Source organism: Mugil cephalus, chromosome 21 (assembly GCF_022458985.1).
Source record: "Mugil cephalus isolate CIBA_MC_2020 chromosome 21, CIBA_Mcephalus_1.1, whole genome shotgun sequence".
In the NCBI taxonomy this organism is placed as follows: domain Eukaryota; kingdom Metazoa; phylum Chordata; class Actinopteri; order Mugiliformes; family Mugilidae; genus Mugil; species Mugil cephalus.
Genome location: NC_061790.1, coordinates 4,947,807 through 4,972,382, shown reverse-complemented (window position 1 = coordinate 4,972,382; position 24,576 = coordinate 4,947,807). Strand labels below are relative to the sequence as shown.

General features: G+C 42.5%; 1 protein-coding gene across 3 annotated transcripts in view; it reads left to right on the top strand.

Moving 5' to 3' along the window:
- Nucleotides 1–1,660: 1,660 nt before the first annotated feature.
- LOC124999006 (disks large-associated protein 2-like) overlaps nt 1,661–24,576 on the top strand; it is a 103,593-nt gene continuing 80,677 nt past the window's right edge. For 2 of the 3 annotated variants that reach the window (XM_047573737.1, XM_047573739.1), the window contains exons 1-2: nt 1,661–1,980; nt 2,519–2,573. In XM_047573737.1, the coding sequence (XP_047429693.1) occupies nt 1,963–1,980; nt 2,519–2,573 (73 nt within the window). In that variant the 5' untranslated portion in view covers nt 1,661–1,962. Of the gene's footprint in view, nt 1,981–2,518; nt 2,574–7,007; nt 8,079–24,576 lie in introns of those variants that run through there. The other variant, XM_047573738.1, reaches the window with a different exon arrangement.

Below are 24,576 nucleotides of genomic sequence, written 5' to 3'. Positions count from 1 at the left end.
AAATATCTCGTTGGTGAAGGTCCTCAGTCATTAAGGTTACTGTTTATCAAAAAAATAAATAAATAAAGCTATACTCACATATAACTGGCCAAATCTGTTTTGATGTTACTCTAACCAGAGGTGAGTCTACAGTCTCTTGGGGCTCCTGGTAAAACAAACTACACTAGACTTGGTCACAGCAACAGAGCTGGAGACATTACTCTGAAAAGAAATAAATAATGTGATGCCAGTGGAGTTTATTTTAAGGAAACCACATCCCACAGTTAATGCTAGACTAGCAGCATCCAGTTAGATGTCTAGTATTTTCATCAATCAACTTTCTTTCTCTCTCTGAGGTATAACTTCTATTAATTTTGAACGGTGTTCTAACAACAACAACAACAACAACAATAATAACAATAATAATAATAATTCCTTGGTTTTATATAAAGAAGATTATTTCCTCCATCCAGGACCTGTACCAGACCAGGTTCAGGAAGCGGGCCGATAAAATCTCCCCTGATCTGTTCACACTCTGTTCATACTACTGTTCAAGTTCATGTTCATGTTCATCCCTGCTTCTTTTATTATTTTATTCTGAAAGTTTTTCTATTTTTTTATGCTAATTTAAGTGCTCTGAGTGACCCGAGTCAAAGTCCTTGCATGTGCACACTCACTTGGCCAGTAAAGCTGATTCTGATTCTGATATAGCGCCTTATCATAGACACTAAAAGGGCTTTACAATTGAATGCAATACTCATTCGCTGGCACAGTCACACTTGACCTCCACCAAACATCACTCATTCGCAATCACACACCAGTGGAGCACGATAAGTGTCTTGCACTTGTTGGAGGACCACTCTACCTCCTGAGCTACTGCCGCCCAGTTATCACACTTCACAACTTTAAGCCAGACGTGACATGAGGCACGTCGCCACTGTTGTAGTTGAAAGTTTGTTGGTAAAAAATAGGCCCTACCATCGTTCTTTTTATAATAATTTTGAAGAGTTTGAAGCAAAAGTTTGTTGGGGCCCAACAAATGTTACTTTTTTTGAATAATAACGACTCCAAACTAAATAATTGTAGTTTGGTCTCATTCGTGTGATGTTTAGCAAACTGCAGGAATGTTCTGCTGGTCGATCACTCCTGTGGAGGGTAAAGGTCATCTCCACATCTCCTCCATTTGTTCTCAGCGCAATCATTTTCTCGAATAAACGTTTGTAAGAGTATAATATTTTAGTTTCACTTGTTGGATTGGGTTCTCTTTTTGAATCTTCATGACTTCAGGTGATGTTTTGAGCCGTGTGTTGATAGAAATGTAGAAAATTTAGTTGTTGCTGAAACGTGAAAACGATATTTCCAACACTTTGCTATTCACCAATGAAGAAAATAAAAAACACTGATAAAAACACTGTGCATATCTGAATTAGTCTAATATTATATCAATATTTTTCACTGTAAAACTCTCCAGTAACTGAAATGCATAAATGTGCTTTATGGGTAAATTCACTTTACAATATATCGATTCTGTTGGAGGAGACGAGTGCATTGGAGGAGTGCTTCCACTTTTTAACTCTTCCCTGCTCGCGTGTAGAAGTTGCGTGTGATATTGGGTCAGTCCAAACAGGCAGCTGTAGGTGCAGACTTTGTAAAAATGGCGTCTGGTATGGGCTGCCTTCAGAAGAGCAGCGGCGCTCCCAGTGACCACAACATCGGCGCGTTGTAAGTCTTCTCCAAACCATGAAGTGTGCGGCGGCGGCAGCAGCAGCAGCGGAGGGAAGAGGAGGAGGAGGAGGACTTGCGTCGGACGAGAAGACACAAACAATCCGCCTTCATCATGGGAAACTACGGCCGCTCTGCTGCAGATGTTTCTAACGAGCAACGCCATGGACATTTTCACGGATGCCAGGGGACGCGATCGCCATCCACTCATTTATCTCCCGTTTACTATCGAAGAAGAAGTGACCTTCTGTGAGGCGGAAGATGTCAGCTCTGAAAAAGGTAGGAAGGATGAAGGAAAGATGAAGAAAGGAAGGAAGGCGCACGGTGTCGTGTTTGTGCTCTTTGTGCATGCGACGCAGCCTGTCATTTTTTTTTTCTTGTTGTTGTTGTTGATCTCAGGTGCGTCCTCTTAAAAGGTTTCTGATCCAGAGTGTCACACCTGGCCACGCAGACCGTGAAAGTGCACGTCTTCAAAAACTGACAGAAGTTCTAAAGAGTGAAAATGAGTCACAGGCTGAATAATTTTCTTCTCCCCCCCCCCCTCCTTTCAGAGTGTTCCTGTTTTTCCTGATCAGTTGGTGGCAGTGAATGATGCATGGTGTGTGGGAGTTGTGAGAATTAGTGTGCATGTGTTTCGGATGATGTTCCTCCCACTGTGAATGGAGGGGACCCACAGCTTCCCACCCCCCTCTCGAGTTCCCTCTTGTCAATGAAAGCCCACATGTCCTCCTCCATTCAGTCTACAGTGTTTGTGTTTGTGCGGAGTGACTCAGCTGTATTGTACTTTATCTGTCATCCATCTTTTCATCTGTCACAGGTGTTGCCATGGCTACTACAGACTCACTGCTGTCTTTTCTTTGAGAAGGACTCAGGTAAGCGGTGGGAGGGGGTGATCGAGTCATGGAGAGGTGTCAGTCGCGGTAACAGGCAGCTCTTTTTTTTTGTTTTTTAATTACCTGGGGAATGAGGGCTGTCAGAGGGGAATGACAGTGTACAGGTGGAGGTGGAGGCTTCGCCTCCTAGTCACCATGTAAGTGGTTATTAGTCGTCACTGCCAAAGAAAAACTCGTATCTATTGCGTATTTCTCTCTCTCTTTTTTTTTATTTGCCCACATCAGAATTGAATAGCTCTTACTTAAATCTAGTTTATGAGTAAAATAAATGCCATCGGTGGAGAAATTTGAAGATTTTTTATGATAATGAACCTTAACTATTACCAAGATTTGTACTTTAGTTTGTACTTTAGTGCTCATGGGAACTAATCTAACAGCGATCCGACATCTAACAATTAAAAACAATGAATGTCGACTGTAACCTCACCTCAATGCCACTTGTGTCTGGAGTAAAAAGTTGCATCTGGACAAAACACAAAGAAAGAAATAACTCTCCATACCAGCAGGTGGCAGTAGTCAGAATTCGTCAATCACAAGGGGAAACTGAAAGACCTGCTATTAGCTGGGAGGTTGTAATACAATTTATTTATTCAGTACGATCATACCGTTGACCAGGACATGTCCACTTTTTGGGACGTAAAAATGTGTCAAACTCAAACCATGAAACGATTTCACACTTGTCTGGGATTTTGTTCTACTACTAGAGCCTCATACGTGCTAACATCGAATTTACGTTGCGTCTCTCTGTAATGCAATGCAGATTGTCCTCTCTCTGGCTGAAAATCTGTCAAAGTAGTGGCAACATTCAGTACATTTACTTGCATGTGGAAAAAACGAATTAATGCCTTAATCTGACTTTAACTGGACAATTTAAGTGCGTGTAAACACATTACTCCGATAAGATCAATCTGACTTTTAAACGGATAACGCGTGTGCAGATGCGCCGGCGTATGATCCCGAAACAAAAATGTCCAAGAAAGCCGACCGCAGAAGAAGAAGGTAAACAGAGCTTGTAGAAGAAGCACCTGAGAGATAGCGCCATCTTATCTGCACCAGAAGTAGCACGCACATTACGTACAAGATTAAAAAAGCTGAACTATTATCCATCTGGTTGTGTTTTGAAATGCCGATCTGCCTAATGAACGACTCTAGTTGTATATTATATGTTGAAATAGGTCAGCTGAAAAGGGGGCCGTATTAACCTGCTAAAAAGACACATATCACCACCTAGTGTGGAGGAGGAGGACATGTTCCTGTCAGTTATTTGAATTTTTCTCCACTGCATCACAATACGTGTAGTAATTCCTTTCTTTCTCAGTCCAATCTTTATATGATTTTGAGTAAATGCTGCTCTCCTGCCTGCGAGCATGACTATGTTGCATGTGCTTGTGCATCAAGAACCTTAGCAAACCTCTAATGGATTTGAGTGCGATGCAAAAAAAAAGAAAAAAAAAGGAGAAAGTCGCTAATTAGTTAAACTCTGCACGACTCCTTCTCTCTGCAGCAGAGGTCAGAGCACCGAGAAGCATCCAAGGAAAGAGCTCCGCAGGGGTCAGCTGTCTTTATCTTGGCAATATTTTTTTTTTTTTTGGCACTGCGGAGGATCAAACGCCGGCTCACATCAACACAAACATCAAATACCATCACTACCACCACTGTGATGCTTTTGAAGCCAAAGGCCGAGGTAGAATCATTAAAGGGTGATCTTACATTTTTACTTTTGCAATTAAAATATTAGTAGTTGACATGACAGGCGAGGAGGAGAAACAAGGAAAAGGGCTGAGGCTCCTTTCGCGGGGTAACACCGTGAGGACGAGGTGTGTTACGGTGGTTTATTCGTTTACTGCTTCGAGCTCCTGGACCAGAACACAAAGGAAATTCACAAAGGTTTGCTTCATTAATGCCTCTTGTCCTTAGAGCCGGGGTCTTCAACGTTTTTCAGGCCAAGAACCCCCAAACTGATGGAGAGCTTTAGCCTATTATATGTGTTCTATGTTAAAGTACTTTAAAGTAGTGCTATTTATAAATATACATTATTATTGGTTACATTTTGTAACCAATATTAAAATATCCCTTATCCCTTTACTAAAATGTGTTGGATTCATGATAATGTGTATTTAAAAAAATTTAAACTTGTGCGGGAAAATTAAAACAAAAAAAATGTATAAAAAATGTCTAATCAACCAAAGATTTTGCGACCCCTCCCTGTAGTCCCTCTGCCCCTGTTGAAGACCTTTGCCTTAAAGTGACCCAGCATTGGACAGGATCATTACACTCGATGTGTTTGGTCCAATTTCAGCACAAAATGAATTACACTTAGAGAAATAAGTTGAAAATATTCATGCATCTCCGTGGTCTGGACCAGTTTGAAGTCTTATTAAGTATTTTTGAGGCCTTTTCAGATATTACTCAGTTTTCTCTTAAAGTATCCAAACGAATGTTCGCATATTATTATAAACTAACCCAGCAGCTTTGATACACACATATATGGTGCGAGTAACGATACATTTTGTGAATTTTAATTCATAAAAGTGTTGTCGCGTATGAAACATTACTGTTGCGAGGAGCAGGTTTCGTTGGCGCGAAACCGACGCGGTTTTGTTGGCGCGCGTCTTGAAAAACTATCACGTACGTGCTGCTCGTATTCTGAGAGGGTTTGCTTTACATCGCAGAGGAGCTGACGGTGGAGTTTCAGCGCGGCCTCACATCAAGAGATTATCAGCGAGTTAATCACGTGTCGTGTCCTACTGTGATTTTACAGGCTTTGTCAGCACAAAGGCCGGTGATGAAGAGAGCGTAGGTACGGGAACATCTCTGCCTGTTTGATGTGCGTAACGTAAAGAATTGTTAGAGGTTTTTTTTTTTCTCTCCTTTATCAGCCACCCGCAGAATTTGCTCTTGATCGCACCTTAGTCATCACTTCCTCAAGGTTGAGGCAGAAATGTTAATGGACCCGATCGTTTTAAGGAATATAAAGCACGCAAGACAAGAGTGCTGATGCTGTTTATGACTTCTTCTTCTTCTCTTTTTATCAGAGAAAGAGATGAAGCTTTTGAAATGACCATGTTGAGCGTTTGTCTCTTTCAGTTGTGTGTCTGTGTGTGTTTTTAACTACCTTTACACCACTAGGTGGGACTGTTTGCTTTGACAAAGTTATCCAGCCAACTGCTGCTTTGACATGCCTGCTGGTGTATTTTCCAAAAGAAAAAAAAAAAGAAAGGCCATTTTCACAATCCAGTACAGACAGTGTATTTACTTAGCTGGGCAGCTTTGTGTGTTTGTGCAAGCCGCGGCACAAGAGTGAATTTGTTAGAAGTAAATGTGGTTGGAAATGCCCTCAGTTAAATCAAATTTATTATTTTTTTCTGGATTGTGCTCTCAAAGTGTTTGTTGAAGCGTGTGAATGCTGCATTCAGAATCTGAACTCCACTTGGCAGCACCAACTTGCCGTACATTTTTTTGATGGCTTTTGCCCGTCTGTGGCTTCTCCCTGAGGGTATAATCTTAAAAGCGCGTGGGAGAGCTTTCCTCTTTAGATTTATCACTGTATTTATCTCTCGGCACCTTCCCTGTAATAGAATGTAATTTAGCTCTTTTGTGTCGACAGCGCTTCGCAGAACATTGATATATGAACACCGATCATGCGTAACATTATGACCACCTTCCTAATGTTGTGTACAGGGACTGGCCTGGCACCCGTACAGCAGGGACTCTTCTGCTGCTCAGGTCTGCACTGCATCACTCTGCTGAAAGGTCCTTTTCGCGGCTGTTTTGGACACGCTCCGTCCACCAGGGCGACGTCTTCGTCTGGTCGAGAACCTCTCGTCACCTCAGTCACCTTGTGAGCAAGAACCACAGGTGTCTTTTGTGGTTTTTCTCCCCTAAGGGGAAACGGTTTTGACTCATCAGAGAATGGTCTTCTAATGGAAAGAGGATTTTGATCAGTTTGGAATCTAGTGAATTTGGGCCTTGCGTTGTTCTTAAACCGTTTTTGTGTGTGGAGCGTCATTGCTATGGGGTGCAGAACACTGAATTCTCACAGGATGATCAGTGTTATTCACTTCTCCAGTCCAGTAATTCATTTAGATTTTATCAGGGGCAGCAGAGGTCTTGCAGGCTGCACAAAATAATACAAAAGTGGAATGCAGGGAAACCACGACGATGGTTTGGTTTCGAGGCTTTCGCGTCTTTGTGCGTTCACCTTCCGCGCCCTTCTCTTCTATCTGCATCCACAGAAAGAGCAATCATATTTCTCTTGAGCCTCTCCTCGGAATACCAATAAGCCTTATGTTAGGACTTAAATCAATAGGATCTGGTCCCAATCTGTATTTATTCCTCCCTGAGATTGTCTCTCAACCTTTGAGGCTCTGCTGTTCTGCTGTAGGACAGCGGAGAGGCTGGTGATGGAGGGAGGACGTGAGAGGAATGAGAGGGTGGTTGAACTTGGAGATCAAGTGCTCTGCCGGTTCTCGGACTGCGTGTGGTTCTGCTTTGAATGAGAGCTAACCCGAGGACTTGAGAAGACAGGAAATGTGCAAGCCCTTGTCGCCGACCTGACCTGAGGTGGAACTGTCCGTTTCGGGATGTTTCCCTTCCCCGTTTAACTCTGTCTGCGCCACTGAAACCGCCTGCGTGCGGCGTGAGCAGCGTGTCCGAACCTCCGTGACGTAGGCAGGGTCCCAGCAAGACCAGGAAACGACGGCGTCCTTTTTTGGTCGGAGAAGTGATGTCATCCCAGGGAGAGTGTGAGGGTTGGCTGGGGGCTTGATTGAGGTTTTATTACCAAGGGCGCCACCAGACGTGTGGCCACATGCACCAGTCAACACGAGGACACAGATCAGGCAAAGTGAGGTGCTGAGTATCAAAATATGGCAGCGCGCCTGGGGAAAGGAGTGTGAGGCAGAGGCGTAGGAAGCAGCAGAAATGCAGATGGAAACCCGGAGAGGGGAAGAGGGACAGCATGAGTGCGCATGCTGATGGGGGATAGGAGCGCGAGGAGCCACAGAGCTGCAGAATCCTGAATCCAGCAGATGGAGACTCCGTGTCCTTGTTTTGTGGTGATCTGTGGGAGCAACATGCAGCTCGCGCCGCTGCCTCGCACTGCTGCAGTGGAGGAGTAAATGCGGAGCCCGCCACTGCTCCAGGTGATCCACAGCAGCCCAGCCCGGCAGACTGCTCCCTCCTCAGCCTTCCCTCTCCTCCTCCTCCTCCTCCTCCTCCTCCTCCACCTCCTCCACCTCCTCTTCCTCCTCCTCCTCCTCCTCCTCCTGTGTCAGTGCTCCATTCCTCTGAGGGCTTTGGGGGAAAAAAAAAAAAAATAACAAGAAAGGAACAGAAAAACAGAGGAGAAATCCCGCTTCCCCCCCCTTTCCCCGTTCTCAGATGTGACACACCTCTGCATGACTGTCCGCCGCTTCCCTGTCATCGTGTGAAGACGCTCTGCATATGTGCTCCAATGTCTCCGCAACATAGACTCGCTACAAGGTAGGAAGACCCATTCAGAAAATTTATGCTTTTTCTGCTTTTCTCTGGACGTTACAGTCACAGCCTTGCGTGTGTGTGTATGTCTGTGTGTGAATTTAACAGGTAGATGAGAAGTTGCTACATGAGATTGGGTAATTTTTTGTTTTCTTCGCTTACAGTAGAATCAAGGCAAGCTCTTGCAGACTGATGCGTTTGCCTTCAGTTTTGGAGGTGACAAAAAAAAAATGAGAAAAGAAACAACCGCTTGTCCTCAACAATCGCAGCGATCCATGCAAGTGTGTGTGTGTGTGTGTGTGTGTGTGCTGATATGCATGTGTGTAACAGGATCCAACAGGGTGGGAGGGATTGCTCCTCAACCGGGCTTCTTCACGGGCAACCAGGGGATTTTCATCCTGACAGGGTGGCCAAACGTCTTTCCGTCCGTTTCTCTCAAAACGTCGACAAAAAAAGGAAAAAAAAAAAAAAAAAAGACCTGAGAGATCTTCTTTAATGCCACCGGTAGATTGTTATGTAATCGTTTTCACCGATTCAGTAACGTCCACAGAGAGAGAAGTGATTTTTTTTTTTTTCCTGCTCCGTCTTTTAGCCTCGCTTGTTGCAGACCGAGAGAATTTGAGATGACGAGAAGGAAATAGAAAGGGAATTAGGATGAGGCTGGCTGGGGGTGAATGAGGACAGGGGGGAGGAGGGGGGGTAGGAAGGAAGGAGGGGAGGTGCAAGGAGAACTTACTCCATCACTCTGTTGGGTTTGGGAAACCTGCCGGCCGACGGCTGAACGGTGCAATCCTTCAATCCTCTCGCATCGCACGCGTAGTTCGCCGCCGCAGAGTGTGAAGCTGCTAAGTGACCTAATGAGGGTTCATCTCACTCACACTTTGTAACGTCATGAAAAGAGATGGAGGCTGGCTGGTGCGGCGGCGATGTCCGACTCCTGCATTCTGCTGTTGCGTGTGTGTGAAAAAAAATTAGAAAATGTGTGTGTGTTCACACTGAATTCATGTGTCCATACAGGTGGATGCATGCAGCTTCTAACTGTGCCGTGCACACTCTTCACCAGAGGCAGCATTAATCCGTGTGTGTTGACATATGCAGTCACACACACACACACACACAAATTAAACACATTACATTTGCCCTTGCAACCAGCTCCCCCGTTTCTCACCCGGCATGTACGTACATACGGGCCGAATCAGGCTGCTTTCCCCCCGTGTAGCAAGGTGTCGGGCTGACGTGGTCGTTTGTCATGCGTGGCATTGAGATGCAGAGGAGGCTCTCGGAGGGGCAGCTCTTTCGCAGCATTTTTTATTTATTTATTTATTTTTTTTTTTTTTGTAATCCTTTCATTCTCCAACTGAGACACCAGCATCCTGAAACGCTCCATTTAGCCGGAGTAAGAGCGGAAAACTCCACCGGCAAAACCCCCAGAGGCCACAGCCTGTACTACACATGAGGATTTATTTATTTATTTATTTTTTCAAAAGTGTTGGACAGAATGTACCGACTGACTGATTTCTGCTGTGATGGGTAAAGAAATAGTTTGACAGTTGAAGATGGACCGCTGGCGTGTCCCCAGAGTAAACGTGCAGGTGGAGCCACTAGCCGGTTAGCTTAGCTCCCTATAAAATAAATAAAAACTGGAACTGTAAGTGTAAAATGTCCATTTTAAAAGGGCGCAGTGTGCTGGTCTATTTCTTGGACTATATTCCCGGACCAGTAACTTCTCTGTTGGTTGCTTGGCAACTGCTTCCGGCCAAGAAATAGAAAGCAGCCAATTGTAAAGTTAACACTTCAGAGAGCTTTAGAGGGGATGGTATGCAGATATTGCTACCTTTGGATAGAGCTGCTGTTTCCTCATTTCTGTTCTTTACGCTAAGCTAAGTGAAGCTAAGCTAATACATGCTAGCTAACTTCTGGCCGTAGCTTCTTTTTTATCGTAGCACCACGAAACTGCAAAAAATTAAATGTTTTAAACCATTTAAACAGGTTTCTTGCAGGTTTCATTCTCTGCGCTGTTTTTAACCTCCTGAGAACCAACGTCCTCATATGGGGACGTTAAGTTTTAGGTTTGTGTTAGCTTATTCTGCTTCATTTAAATTAAAAATTAAAAAGTGGACGCTCCGGTGTGCTATCTAGTGGTAGCAAAAGGTCAACTCACTAGTGGATGTAAAAACATGAAAGTGTTAATTTCAGCAAATTCATTCTGCAGGGACAAAAATGGACCAAATTTCATGCTTGTAATTTGTTTATTTACGCTTATTTACTTTTCTCAATAGTATCAAAAGTAACGAGCTACAATGTCAAGTACTCATTTAAAATCAGCCACGTGTTGTATGTTCTTACACATTGGTGACTTTCTTATAATATATAGTGAATAATCCCCATGTCCATATATGAGGACATTTCTACTACTTCCTGTTCAAAGATGACGCTCAGTTTTTATTCTTCTCAGCTCCTAAACCGGGGAAACATAATAATCTGGTGTGAACCTTCATGTCAAATTTGAATACAGTGGTTGTTGAGCTCTTAAAAGAGCAGCTTAAACCAACGTGTAACCTCATCATGTCAATGGTTGAGCAGAGTCTTGGATTCCTGACCCATGACGGTGGTTTATATTCAGAGCGGTGAAACATCCTCGGCATGCAGTATATTATTTTTAGCAAAGGCTCCCTGTAGCCAATTGAGTTTTTTCTCTTTTTTCTTTTTTTTTTTTTTAGGATTTTTCACCCACTCCTTATTGCAGATCACTTTCAGTTCTCTGATATTTTAGGATGACTTGCAGGCTCATATTTACCCACACGTTATCAGTGATGTTCAGGTCGGAGGGGGGGTGTAAGCGGCCGTTCCAAAAGACTCGGTTCACGGTGGATTTTGCGGCGCTGCGGATGGAAGCTATTCGATTTTACAGCTTCTGACCGAACGCGTGAAATCTGTATCCAGAATCTGCTGATATTTAGATATTTCGCTTCTTTCCTCAGATTTCCTGGCTCCATGCTAAACACTTGGCGTCATCCTACCAGTTGTTTCCAAAATGGCTGTAGCTCGTCCAGGTATTAATTTTCCTGATCAGGTCACGCGTAACACCTTTTAGTAAATAACGCCTCCGTATTTGTGCTGAGTTCGTACTTCAAAATCAACAAATACCGCTTACATCTGGTGGCTTATAAAACACCTCATTTGTTTATCTGCCTCTCGCTCTTACAGTGTTTGTTTCGCTTCGGGATTTAGCTGTAGTACATCTGTCGGCTGATGGCATCTTCTGCCTCCGTTCATTTTCTGCAGAGGTTTGGCAGCCGGCAGGGAAAGATTAACCAGCCGTGAACTGACGAGCCGCTGGGGCAGGACCGCAGCTAAAACACCAGCAAATTCCGTTTAAAAGTTTAAAGTGACAAGTCGCGCAGTCGTTTTTTAATTGAGCTTTTGTGGCGTCTTACCTGTGGGGGATGAAGAGTTGCTGCTACGGTGCATCTGCACGATACTGCTGCACGATCGGGACTTGAAAGTCAAAGTGGGACGGTTGTATTTTCTTCTGAGGAGACTTGGCGCTCTGTTAGTGGCATATTTTTCTTAGTCTCTTCATTCACAGTAGTCCCAGAAGCTACCGTTTCAGACTGAACACGAGGTGCGCACAGCTGCACTTTCCTCTTATTTTACTTTAACAATGGAGCTAAATCACTTTTGTCAAACTTCCGCAGCAGCGAGATGCGACACTTACCTGTGATCCCGCAATTAACTTACCTCTGGACTGGCTTTTCATTCAGCAGCTCAGACGGTTGCAGCTTCAGATCGTCTCATCTCGTCGCCGCCCGGCGTCGTGCTAGCTGCACTTTGTTATTTTCTCCCACTTAACGTCTGCGACGCGAAAGGCAAAGCTGATGAGAGCAGTCAATTCACAGAGTCGAGGGTCGCATTGAAAGCAAACGCTGTAGTCCGTTGTAATCGGATTGGAGCCAATAAGTATCTTTTTAACTGCCTCAGCAGCTCATATACTTAAAATATGTTCCACTGTTTAAAAGCAGCTTATGTGTTGCCTACGGACTAGTAGGAAGTTGGCTAATTTTTGTGACAAATGTCTGTCTATGGTGATGAGGAATAATAGCAATGATTTTGACAACAATAGGATGTTGTCAAAATCAATGAAATTCAGAATTTGACTATTTAAAATGAGCTCTTTTAAAGTTTGTTTCGTTTTTCCATTTAAACCTGACAAATGGCGGGTAATTGTAATACACTCAAGCTTCAGGGATGAATCTAAGTAGGCGCACCCTTTTGAAAGCATTTCAGGACTTGCTAAAACTCAAATCGCTGCAACACAGAAAGGAGAGAAGACGTCTGAGGAGATGGGGTGTAGGAGGCAGAAGGACGGAGAAGCTTTTGTGCTTATCGGCCCGCTGTGATAATTCAGTGAGGAAACATCGGCTGCTGCATCGGCTGCGACGCATAGTTGCATTCCTGGGGAGGTTTTCCTCTTCGGGCCGTGGGTTAGATTCAGTGTAGAGGCCTAAATATGGTTCATTCTTATTTACGGACTTTGCAGTTAACTTCAAACAAAACAAATCAAACAAATTTCAGAATCTCATTATTTGAGTGTCACTTGGGGAATCCTCACTACAGTATTTGTATAGTCTACAATATTCGATATACGCAGCAACTAATTATTATTATTTTAATTTATATTCACTTAACTAACTGATACCCAACATATTTGGTTGATAGGACATTTTTTATACATTTTTCACATTTTCCCCCACAAATTTAAATTTCTTTTAATGCACATTAACATGAATCCAACATATTTTAGCCAATAAACTACTGAGGCCAAAATGGATCGCTCTGTTTCATTGTCTTTATCTTTTAATTTCATAACTATATATATATATATATGTATGGTATGGCGACCCTACTGTTGCACGGTACAGCAAGCAAAAAATAATATTTGAACTGCTTAATATTTAGTGCAAAATGATAATAATAATGTATAGTTATAAATAGCACTAGGCCTAGTTTAATGTAAAACACATATAGTGGGGGGTCCCTACTTAATTTTGGGGTCCTTGGCCTAAAAAACGTTGACAAAAAACAGCAAATCCTGACATTTGTTGCCTGATCTGTGTCATTTTAAGCAGCTTCTGCTTCAAAACCATCTACGTGTGTGTGTGTGTGTGTGTTTTTTTTTTGTTTTTGTCCCTCTCTTTTTTTTTTTTGCTATCTGTGCAATTTCTTTATTCCTTCGCCGCTGCTCTGACCCAGGGGCCTCCACGGAGATCATTAAAGTTTAATCACAGCTCTTTTATCTTAATGGCTCCTGGACACCTGATGTGCAGTCCTGTGGCTAAACCAAGAGAAGCCGGATGGAAATAACCAGAATCCTGGTTCTCTGTTTTTAATCCCTCCGAGTGGTGCTTGGTACAATACCATGTTAGGTAGCGAGCGAAAGCTGTGTGGGTGTATGAGTGAGTGGAAGAGTGAATATAGAGAGCATTCAGAGGAGTGAGCTGGGATATTGGCAGCGGGGAAGACAGATTGATTAGAATTTAGTGTTTTGTGCTGAGAACCTACTCTACTTTGTGCAGATAACTGGGAATACAGGGGGAAACGCTTAGCACAGTTACGTATGTACGTAAAAAAAAAAAAAAAGAGGATTTCTGTAGTTATGTCAGCAGCTCCGTGGCTAAACCTTGAATTTCTCTGTGTGGCTTTAATTCAAAGACGAGCCACCTCATTGTCACGGCGCCTCAGCGAAGGCCTCCTCAGCACTACACCGCGTCTTACAGCACATAACCTCGAGTGACAGTCACTTTGAGCCTCTCTCAGGCTTTTAGTTCTGTGGATTTTTGACAGCAGCTCCTTCCAAATCCATTGTGATTATTTGAACTGAACCCCCTGCTTTTCCTCTATTTATATTTGCGCGTCATCGACCCTTTTTGGAATTTGATGTGAAAATCGTCCGTGTCAGCTGTCTCGGGCGCCTGTTGGAAGTGCCTGCGAATAAAACGCTAAAATGTAAAAAAAAAAAAATGAAAAAAAGAAGAAGAAGAAGCGATGACGGACGGCGGCGACATTAGTGTATGCATTGATCAGAATAAGGAGAGAATCTCTTGTTCTAGTCCAGTGAGCTCGCTGGAGTGCGTTACACTTGAGGAATGAGGAAACCCCTCATCCAGGTGTGATATTTAAATTCTTTTTTTTTTTTCAGAAGGGTTAAAAAGCTGTTGCAATTAATAATGAAATCAACCGCCTGGTATGCGGCGTGGTTCTGCTTCCCTAATGAGGACTGGATTCATCCTCGGTTCTCTAACAGTACGCCGAGCGGGATATGCTGCTCTCCAGCCTGTTTCCATGGAGATACTGAAGAGCTGTAGCGTTTTTTTTTTTTTTTTTGTCTCCCTCCCTTCTGCTGTACATTCCTCCAAACAGTGCTGCTTCATAAGAGGGATCTGGGCCAGCGTGTGCGTGCGTTTGTGCGTTCGTGCGCGCATGCGGTGGGATTTAACAGTGTGTTAACAGGCACATAGACACGTATGGTGCCATTGACGGATGTGCTTATGCTATTGTGGTAGTATTAAGTGTGTGTGTGTGTGTGCGTGTGTCGGTACCTCGAGCGGTGTGATTGTGCAGTGCGTCGCTCCTCGTGTGTCATGCTAGTAGTAGCTGCAAATCTCGGAGCCCCGCCGAAGGAGCTAATGCGTGTGTGCAGCGAGTTAAAGAGGGTGAATTATCAGAGTGCGCGAAAGCTACTGTAGTGTGTGTGTGTGCGTGTGTGTGTGTGTGTGCGTGCGCGCGCATGAGATGCTGTAGTGAGTCAGAGCGACAGAAAGAGATCATGACTGAGAAAGGGATGGAGAAGCAGAAGGTGAAGAGACATGAGGATCGAATGAACGCCGAAAATAATGGTAAACAGTGAACAGTGTGATCCCATTGACAAAAACAAATTAAAAATATTCGTCTATGTTCTGGTGGGAAACTTTTGGAGTTTGTGTGTGGACGTTGCCATAGCAATGACACAGACGCACATACAAAACGCTTTAGGAACAAACTCAAAAAAAAAACATGAGGAACAGCACAAGGTGTTGACCTGGCGTGTGTACGGTTGTTTTATATGTTTCCTCTTAGGCCCTGAAAAAACCAAGAAAGTGGTTGTTGCTCACAAGGTGACCGAGGTGACAAGAGATCCTTGACCAGACAAAGAAGCCACCGCTGGGACGGAGCGTGTCCGAAATAGCCGTGAAAAGGATCTTTCAGTCTTGGCAGAGTGATGCAGTGCAGACCTGAGCAGAGTGGACCGAGGCCAGGGCAGTCCCTGTAGCAACACCGTTTCTAATCCTGAAGCAGCCTGGGTGTCTTTGAAAAGGCACATCCGCTCTTTGATTCATCGACCGTATCTGGTCACTGCCTGGTTTTGTTTGAATCCAGGCTGTGTGTGAAACAGTTTTTTTCTTTTGGTAACTACTTTGAAGATCAGTTAAACCAACTTTTGGACCACAAAAAAAAAATCAGTATGAATTCATTTTTGCTATGTCATAGACAGTCGCTAACTTTGTCTGCCATCCGTGAAAGTAACAGGACAACTTTTCAAGTCCACGAGATATATCTCGTAAACATTTTTATTAAAAGTAAAAAAAAAAAGCAAATGTTTTTATCTTCGTTATGATCATGTCTTCAAAAAATCCATAATAATTTATTGTAGAATCAGTCACTTATTAAAAAAAATGACTTGATATCTCTAAAATGTAACTAAATAACCGTGCAAATTTAAAACAACCACCTTCTAGTTATTGTAGCTAAACAATAATGAAATGAGCTTATTCAACATTTGTTTTGTTTTTTGGCAAGATATATTTTATATGGAAAATAACAAATTGTATTTACGTCCAAGAAACCACTTTAAGCTAAGTTACCAATTACAAACACATGACATCACACTTCCCAAGGAAGTGTGTTAAATCCAAATCACATGACCTGCTCCAAGATTGGTTCTTTCTCCTCTTTTGTAGTTATTTAATATAAAGTAGTGTGTGATTTAGTGTGGATTTATCGCATATCAACAGTGTTGCTACAATATATTTGTAAATAACCTTCAGTTTCAATTTACTCACTTCTTTATATAATGCTGAGAAGAATCTTTACGTAAAAATGCCACGGGGTGATTGGTTATAGGCGGCCATGTTGATTTTAGGCCAAAACGTGAACAACTACGATAAACTCAAAAAGTCACACAAATGTATATTGACCCATCTAATCAACAAGCAGAAATTTATAAAGTTGTATAGAAATGGAGATTCTTTGTCAATAGGAACTGCACGTGACTCAGATACAGCTGAGCCAGATCTTTTGTAGTTATTAGTTTTAGGGCTGCCATAAACCAAACCACCATATCCTTGTAACACATGTTTTTACCATGTGTTGGACCCGTGGGACGAGCTATCCCTCTCAATACTATATATATATTAGCTTTGACAACGCTATCTATTGCAATTAATACACCTGCACCATGTGCATGTAAGAGAGAATACAAGTGACATAAGCTTCATGTTAGGAAATTTAGGGTAAAACCGCAATTGCAGCATCCCTAATAATAACCCTTTTTACTGAGGCTGCATTATAACATACATGTACATATTATTATGTAAATAAATACCCTAAAATGACATAATTATTGGATAGGTAGGTTATCTGCGAGATGACACAAAATGAGACATACGAATTGCACACACTACTAGATAAAAACAGGATAATGGATACATGAAGCAAATATGTCCTCAATTACTTTTTTCCCCCACCGTACATTTGCACAAAAAAAAGAAGAATCTGAATCTGCTGTGTAGTTTTAATTGTTGCTCCGTGATGCGTGAAATTGATTCGAGTGTGTTTGTGTTCTCCCTTGCCTCTCTCCGGCGAAACATCTCCATGCGTAGCTGATATAGAGGATATACTGTGTGCACGGTTAGCCTGTGGAGAAGCTTGGCGGTAGCTGGTCCCATCTCACACTCCGGGAAACTCTTACAGGGTCGCTACGAGTCACGGCATGCGAGAGGCTGCTGTGTGTGTGTGTGTGTGGACACTGAAGTTGACACAACCACATGGGCCTGACCCTTCAGCTGTGCCGCGGTACCTGCCGTGCATGAATCGCCAGAGTGTTGTGACTCACGCGGGGCAGCGGGGCCTGCCAGGTGGTACTTGTCCACACGGGGAATTCAGAGTGCTAATGCTAATGTGCTGAACTGCCGTCCAGTCAGGCCAGAGTGGAGGGAGGGAGGGAGGGAGGGGGGGAAGCCTGAGTGGCACGGACAGGATCAAACGGCGGCGTGGCGCGGCGTGGCAGGGTGCATCGCTTAGCCGGTTCACCCGCCTGGAAGCTCACGTGCTTCCTGTTATGTCAACATGTGAGAGACGTGTTGGGAGAAGCAGGTGTTCGGTGAAAAACACCTGTAAAATAAAAGTGTTTATATAGAGCTGACAGTCGCCTTTTATTCCTCGTATTCAGCTGTCGTTCAAATCTTTCATCTTCACTGATTTATTTTGGAAAACTTGCTGTCCTCCATTCACAGTTCCTTTTTTTGTCTTTGTCTTTCATATTCACACTATTTTAACTAGGGCCATTTGTTCTGTGGCAAGAATGACCCTCCCCTCCCAAATGTCATCCAAACATGACTGTTCTTTATACGTGGTTAAAGCAGCAGGGACTTTCTTGTTCATTGTAAACCATCTTCTAAATAGTCAGCCCCTCTTCCTCTGACCAACGTGAACTCTTTGCCGCTGCCATTGTTGTTGTGATGACGTATGTAACAGTGCTTGTGCACACGCGTGACCAATCGTTCCATGCCGAAGTCGACCTCCATACCATACCATGTCTGAAGTGTGCCGTACCCAGGCACGATACGCTTGCACTCACACAAGCTATATAATCTGGACTTCAGGCAAAAAGCACGTCACAGTGTTGCCCAGTGTGAGTGCGCCGGAAATCACTTTGGCAAGTCCCTAACTTCTAACTTCTAATCAGAAGCCACTGCCCATTTGGAAACAACCTTTGTAAGAGTTTTTTTTTTTTTTTTTTTGCTCGACTCTCGCTGGGCTGCTGGCACATGACACCATCAACCTGGCCTGAACAGCAAACCCTTGGCTCATCAGTGCAATTTCAGTATGAAAATGGATTATAGACTCCTTCATGGTCTACGCCTACAAAGTTAGATGGAGGCAAAACAGAGGGAAGCTTGAGGCGAACACTGTCACTTTTAACCGTGAAAATTTTGTCTTGCTGTATTTTTGGCTGCTAAAACTGAAAAATCAAAAACACTGACTTTGGTTTAGCTTTGGCGATAAAAAGAAAGGATTGGAGACAATCACCAATGGGCACACTTCATATCAGGTCAGATTAATGTGATTATGTAATGCATCATCAGTTTCCGTCTGGAAAACATTATGGGTTAGGCTAAATCGTGACTGAAATTACGTCAAATTAATCGTTATTTGGCCGATTCTTGTTACATATCAATGCTAATGCTAATCGCGACCTAATGCTAATTGCGACCTAACGCAACTTTAGCCTTATGTTTCAGTGGTGTCCAAGTAGAAGCTGCATTTACTGCTTTACCCTCCACAGTGTTTCTACTTCTTGTAATATCTTTGTTGGAGAGGCTTCACTTGATAGAGACAGACCAGACTTCGTCTCCTCTGCGTCCTCCTTTGGTCAAATCGTCCATCCAGTGAGTGAGAGTGTAGGGGTCAGTGAATATGGTCCCATCAGTCAGACTCAACTTTTTAAAATAACACTCCAGGGTCTCGGGTAGTGAGTGTTTTAGTATATTCTCTAAAATATACATTTTCCTCGTCCATTCTTGCCAAAACAGTCCATTGAAGTATGCTAACCGCCATTTACAGGATACAGTGTTTGAGATGTGTTGCATCTAGTTAAGCCCCGCCCCTCAAAAAAACATCACACTGTTTACAAACTGTGAAGGGGTCTATTAATAATGATGGATTTTATCATTTTCAAATCCTTTCCAAAGAAAACAATTCAGGGCTGAGTTTGACTTTGGTGAATTGACAAATAAAATTCTTCATTAAAGAGCAGAAATTTACCATTTATGTACACAAATGAAATCCAGCCATTTAGTATGAGGCCTTTTACCCACCCCAGCATTTGCCAATCATTTTAATTGCGTGGGATTAGATAGATCTGTTCACCACCACAGAAACACAAGAGGCTTAAAGATCGTGGCCCGCGCTCTGATGTGTCATGGCACTGACAACAAAGTCTGGCTCCCCGCTGGTGCTGACAGTTTAATTCAAAACTAATTATGGAAAATTCTGGAGCTTGTCTTCGTCTCCTCACATCGGGCCGCACGGGGGGCAAAAGTGCTGACAAACACTTTTCAAGGGTTTGGATTAAACCGTGAGAAGAAAAAAAATCATGACTACCCACCAGAGATTGTCAGAAGGATTGGCAAGAAGCAAGCTGTGGTTAAAAGGACCAATATTATTAAGTTAAGGTTAAGTCTCATGTATCTCCAGAAGTGTGTCTTTCAAGTTTCATTCTGAAACATCACACATACATACTTATTCATTCCAATAGAGAAAGACCTGGTTTTAGGTTTCCGGTTGCTGGCCAGTAGCGTTGTCTTTCCTCCTCTTGCCACGGATTACCCTCCTAACACCCTAAAGCCATATGTGCTCTAATGGAGATAAAGACATGCTGCTGCAGTATATTTGAGTCCCATAACGCTGCAAATCTTTTTCTTTCGGTGGTTCCCTTCAGGGGTCATTGCCGTCTCCATCTCGCCCTATCCTCTGTATCCTCTTCTCTCCCGCCAACTGCCTTCATGTCATCCTTTACTTCATCCTTAAACCTCCTCTTTGGTCTTCCTCCAGACCTCCTGCCTGGCAGCTCTAACCTCAGCATCCTTCGACCAGTATATTCACTATGCCTCCTCTGAACCATCTCAACCTGGCCTCTCTAACTTTATCTCGAAAAAATCTCAGTGTTAACAATAGAATTACAGTACATGAGACCCTCCATGGTCTAAAAGTCAAGAGGACAAACACTAGGTTTTAGAAAGTGGCGTAAATTTGTGTTAGTGAACTCCACTTTACTCTGGAAATCTTTCCAAAAATTCTAACATAATCCTGAAGAAGTATGGATTTAGAGAGCATGTGTCTGTGTAGATTTGTGTGTGCTGAGAAAAGTAAAATCATGCACAACCTCTCCACGCCATTATTCTGTCAGCCCATCAAAACCCCAAAAAATCAAAGCTCCCTGGTTTCCTGAAACAACATGCTTTAGGTGTTTTGGTGCAGAATACCAATAGCCCGAAATCCTATTCCTGGATTCTCAAGTGTAACAAGTCAGGTAGTGTCGCACTCAGTCAGGCAGTACGAAAGCCTCCAGTTTATCACAGCCTGACAGACAGTTAAATACATTACCTGCCAGGTATCTGATGCTTTCAGTCTGCTGTGTGGACAGATAGATAGAAAGATAGAAAGACGTCCCTAAAAGTACAAAATTAGAAAGTTCAGCCATTGAGAAATTAGACTGCGACTATACACCTACAATATAACGGGCCAGGTTGTTACAGATGAAGCAGGTATTGGCAATAAAAGGACTTATCCAAAATGCATTAGATGAATATATTTAAATACGTTTCACAAATGAGCTATGGAGAGTTTCCAGTTATTGGATTGGTCCTCCTTTTTGATATGTGGTTGTGATTGTTAAAAACATTCACATTTTCTCCTGTAAAAATTCTTCATTGCAATTTCAAATAATTTAGCACAATAACAATTTGAGTTTAACATGAAATAAAACATTGGTTTCCAACAAGTGGGTGACTTTAACATCACGGTGGTGCAACAGTAAATTTAAAAGAACATAATTATGTGATTATGAGGTAAAATTCTGTTGAAAGTGAGCCGGGGTTTAGATATTACTGCAAGATACTCGTGACATTTGGAGTTTATTCAGCCATGGTGGAGGTTGATGCTCTCCAAGAGCTTTCTAGTAATGAACTTCTCTCCTCGAACCGCAAATTATGTCCAGCTTTGTCGGCTGTGTACGCACTCTGAGTCTGATGATGTTAGCATCCATTGTTTTGTTTTTTTTGTTTTTTTTGTGGTCTTCATTCCCAGCTCAATTTCTCCGGTGGTATTGATTTTGGAGAAGGAGAAATGAAAATGCACGAGCAGGTGATTGTAATAAAAATCTGGATCTGTCATATGAGCTCCTGATGAAATCAAAGACACCAGCCCCATGGAATTACACTGCGAGCTTTTACTGCGAATCGCCAATAAGTGTGTGCCTCTTCATTTGGAGAGATGTTTTGATTTGCCGGAAGGCTTCTGATTTGGTTGTACTTTTATCATATTTGCCTCCAGAACCGTTATCCATTAAACCCATTATAACTGCTCTAAACTCCTCACAACAGCAGCGCTACCACCCCAGGCGCTCTGAAACCAGGACAAAAGCCCTCCATTGTGTCTGCAGATGGGCATAATAAGAAATATTGCTGTGTGAAATACCCAGTTTGTGCTTGTGTAATCTCCCATAGCAGCATCTTTATTAAAATATTCTGTCACTGCAGCGTGTGCTCGCTGTCTTTAGAAGAGACGACTTCTGCTGAATGTCAGACTGCTTTGACAAATCACGCCGGAGTGCGAGAGCTGCACCGCTACTCGCGTGCAGCTAAAATGCAGCTGATGGAAACACCTCAGCAGGACGTCAAAATCAATGTTGTCGCAAAACAAACGGACAGAAACTGAAAGAAGAGCACCCTGAGACTTCGGCTAAATGTGAACATGGGCCCGAAAAATTATGTCTGAAATCTCAGCGTTTATTGCTGGAACAGCTGTGGCTTAGATTAAGGCTACAATGACTTGATTTTGCAGATCGATACTATAACAAATGAAAAACGACAGGAGTTAAAATGGATTTGCCTGTCAAACATCTGAGAACAAAAAAAACGTTGGAGTTATTGAAGTGATGGACGACGTGTAGGATCCTTTGGCTTTCTTCCAAAATTCCCTGAATGATAAAGCACTTTCTCATCCAGCTACAGGTTCCTACATGGAAGTCTGTAGGTAGATTTACTCACACGGTGTATGAAATGAAATGAGATGAACCAGGTAATCGCGTGTCGCTGCAGAGTTCAGTCTAGAAATACAGAGAAACATTTTATTTTGACAGTAAAATCTATTTTTTTTTCATAGTAAGACCAAAACTACAGTTGCAGCAAAGATGTTTGTCCAACACAGAGTAGAGATGGAGATTTTAAAGTTACAAATGTGAAATAATTTGAGGTAATGGATTGAATCATCCGTTTATTACGGGCTAATTTCAACCAATCAGGTCTTATTTATGTAGTGAAGTACAACAATTCATCGTCTATGGCCCTGTTCAGACCTTCCATTAACATCCAACATGGGCAATCTGATCACACCAACATGATTTGGGACTCAGGAGACTATTAGAATAAGTTATTTATTTATTTATTTGTTATTATGTAAGCAAATAAAATTGAGGATATACTCTTAATTCGATCAACAAGATCACATCGATAATACAGAGATCTTTTACGGTGCTCTCAACTTTTCTGGCAATCATTTATAATACTGGCTGTTTTTATTATTTAGTTTTGTTTGTTTTTAATATGACTCAGGACACACTATGTTCACACACCACTTCCGAATGTAGTCGGATATCGGATATTTCAGATACGTCGTTGGAGTGTTCACACCTGTATTTCACTCTGCCGCTCTGAACGGGGCCTGAAGAACTTTGAAAGCTAGAAAGTTACTAGATGATTCTCTGTAAGTAAAATTTGCATATAGAAGGCACTGACCACCAACACACTTAAAACACAGCCATAAACCCTATTCTCACGGGATTAGTTTTACCTGAGGACGTCCTGTGATTCAAGTATTACCCCCTATGTCTGTATTTCATGTGGTTCATTGACACAGGTTAAGCAAACTGTGTTTTACTCAAATTCAGGTTCAGGTCGTTGTGGCTCTGCTACTTTCCGTCTCGCTCCACTGCGTGTCAGAGACGTTTTTAATTACTTGGAAATTATACTGGATGATAAAAATATATTTTTGATACTATTTATCTCTAGGGGAAGAAATTATAAACGACCTGGCGGTATTTAAATCAGACCCACCTTTTTAGATGAACACATTAATGACTGTTTTAATTATTTCATTCATCTAAACAGGTGAATAGTTCAGCGGCATCTCAATTTGAGCTCTAACATCTGTCCAAACTTTGAATTATAGCACATCCTTCATAGTTCTTAAATGACAAGAGGCAGAAAAAAGTCCCAAATCAAACAAAAGTTGCAAAAAAGTAATAACTCACTCCTAAATCACAGATTTCACAGATTCACACTGGATTAGTATTATCAGAGGACCTCTGTGTTAGGAGAATTATGGTAGGTAATTTGCGGTGTAATTTTTACTTTACAAATCACGGACATGGACGATTCGCACAGGATTAAGATCACAGACAACCTCTGTGAGTATTAGAAATTACCGGAGGTCCCCGGGTAAAACTAATCCTGTGCGAATAGGACTTTAATTGCCAGTAGTTCTCTACAGGAGCCACAAACGTATAGTTTTAATCCTGTTAAGATGGGCTAGTTTGTGATCTTATGATCTCATCTCATTCAAAATCAAGCAGTCACTGATATTTAGCAATAATCCAATCACAGCCATGCATGTACAGTGGGGGAAATAAGTATTTGATCCCCTGCTGAATTTGTAAGTTTGCCCACTTCCATAGAAATGATCAGACTCTGGTTTTTATGGTTGTTTACTGGTTATGGGTATAGACAGAATATCAGTCGAAAATGCATAAAAAACACACAATCTAAAAGTTATAAATTGTTATGTATTTTATTAAGGGAAATAAGTATTTGATCCCCAAGCACAACACAAGTCAGTACTTTGTAGAGAAACCTTTGTTGGCAAGCACAGCGATGAGACGTTTCTTGTAGTTGGTCACCAGGTTTGCACACAGCGCAGGAGGGATTTTGGCCCATTCATCTTTACAGACAGTCTCTAAATCCTTCAAGTTTCTTGGCTGCCTCTTGGAAACTCGGAGCTTCAGCTCCCTCCACAGGTTTTCGATCGGGTTAAGGTCTGGAGACTGACTAGGCCACTCCATGACCTTAATATGCTTCTTCTTGAGCCACTCCTTTGTTGTCCTGGCAGTATGTTTTGGGTCATTGTCATGTTGGAAAACCCACCCACGAGGCATCTTCAGTGTTCTTGCTGAGGAAAGAAGGTTTTTGTCCAAGATGTTACAGTACATGGCTGCATTCATTGGCCCCATAATGCGGTGAAGTTGCCCTGTACCCTTTGCTGAAAAACAGCCCCAAAACATGATGTTTCCACCTCCATGCTTAACCGTGGGTATGGTGTTCTTTGGGTCATACTCACGTTTTTTCATCCTCCAAACACGGCGGGTCGAGTTAATGCCAAATAGCTCAACTTTGGTTTCGTCAGACCACAG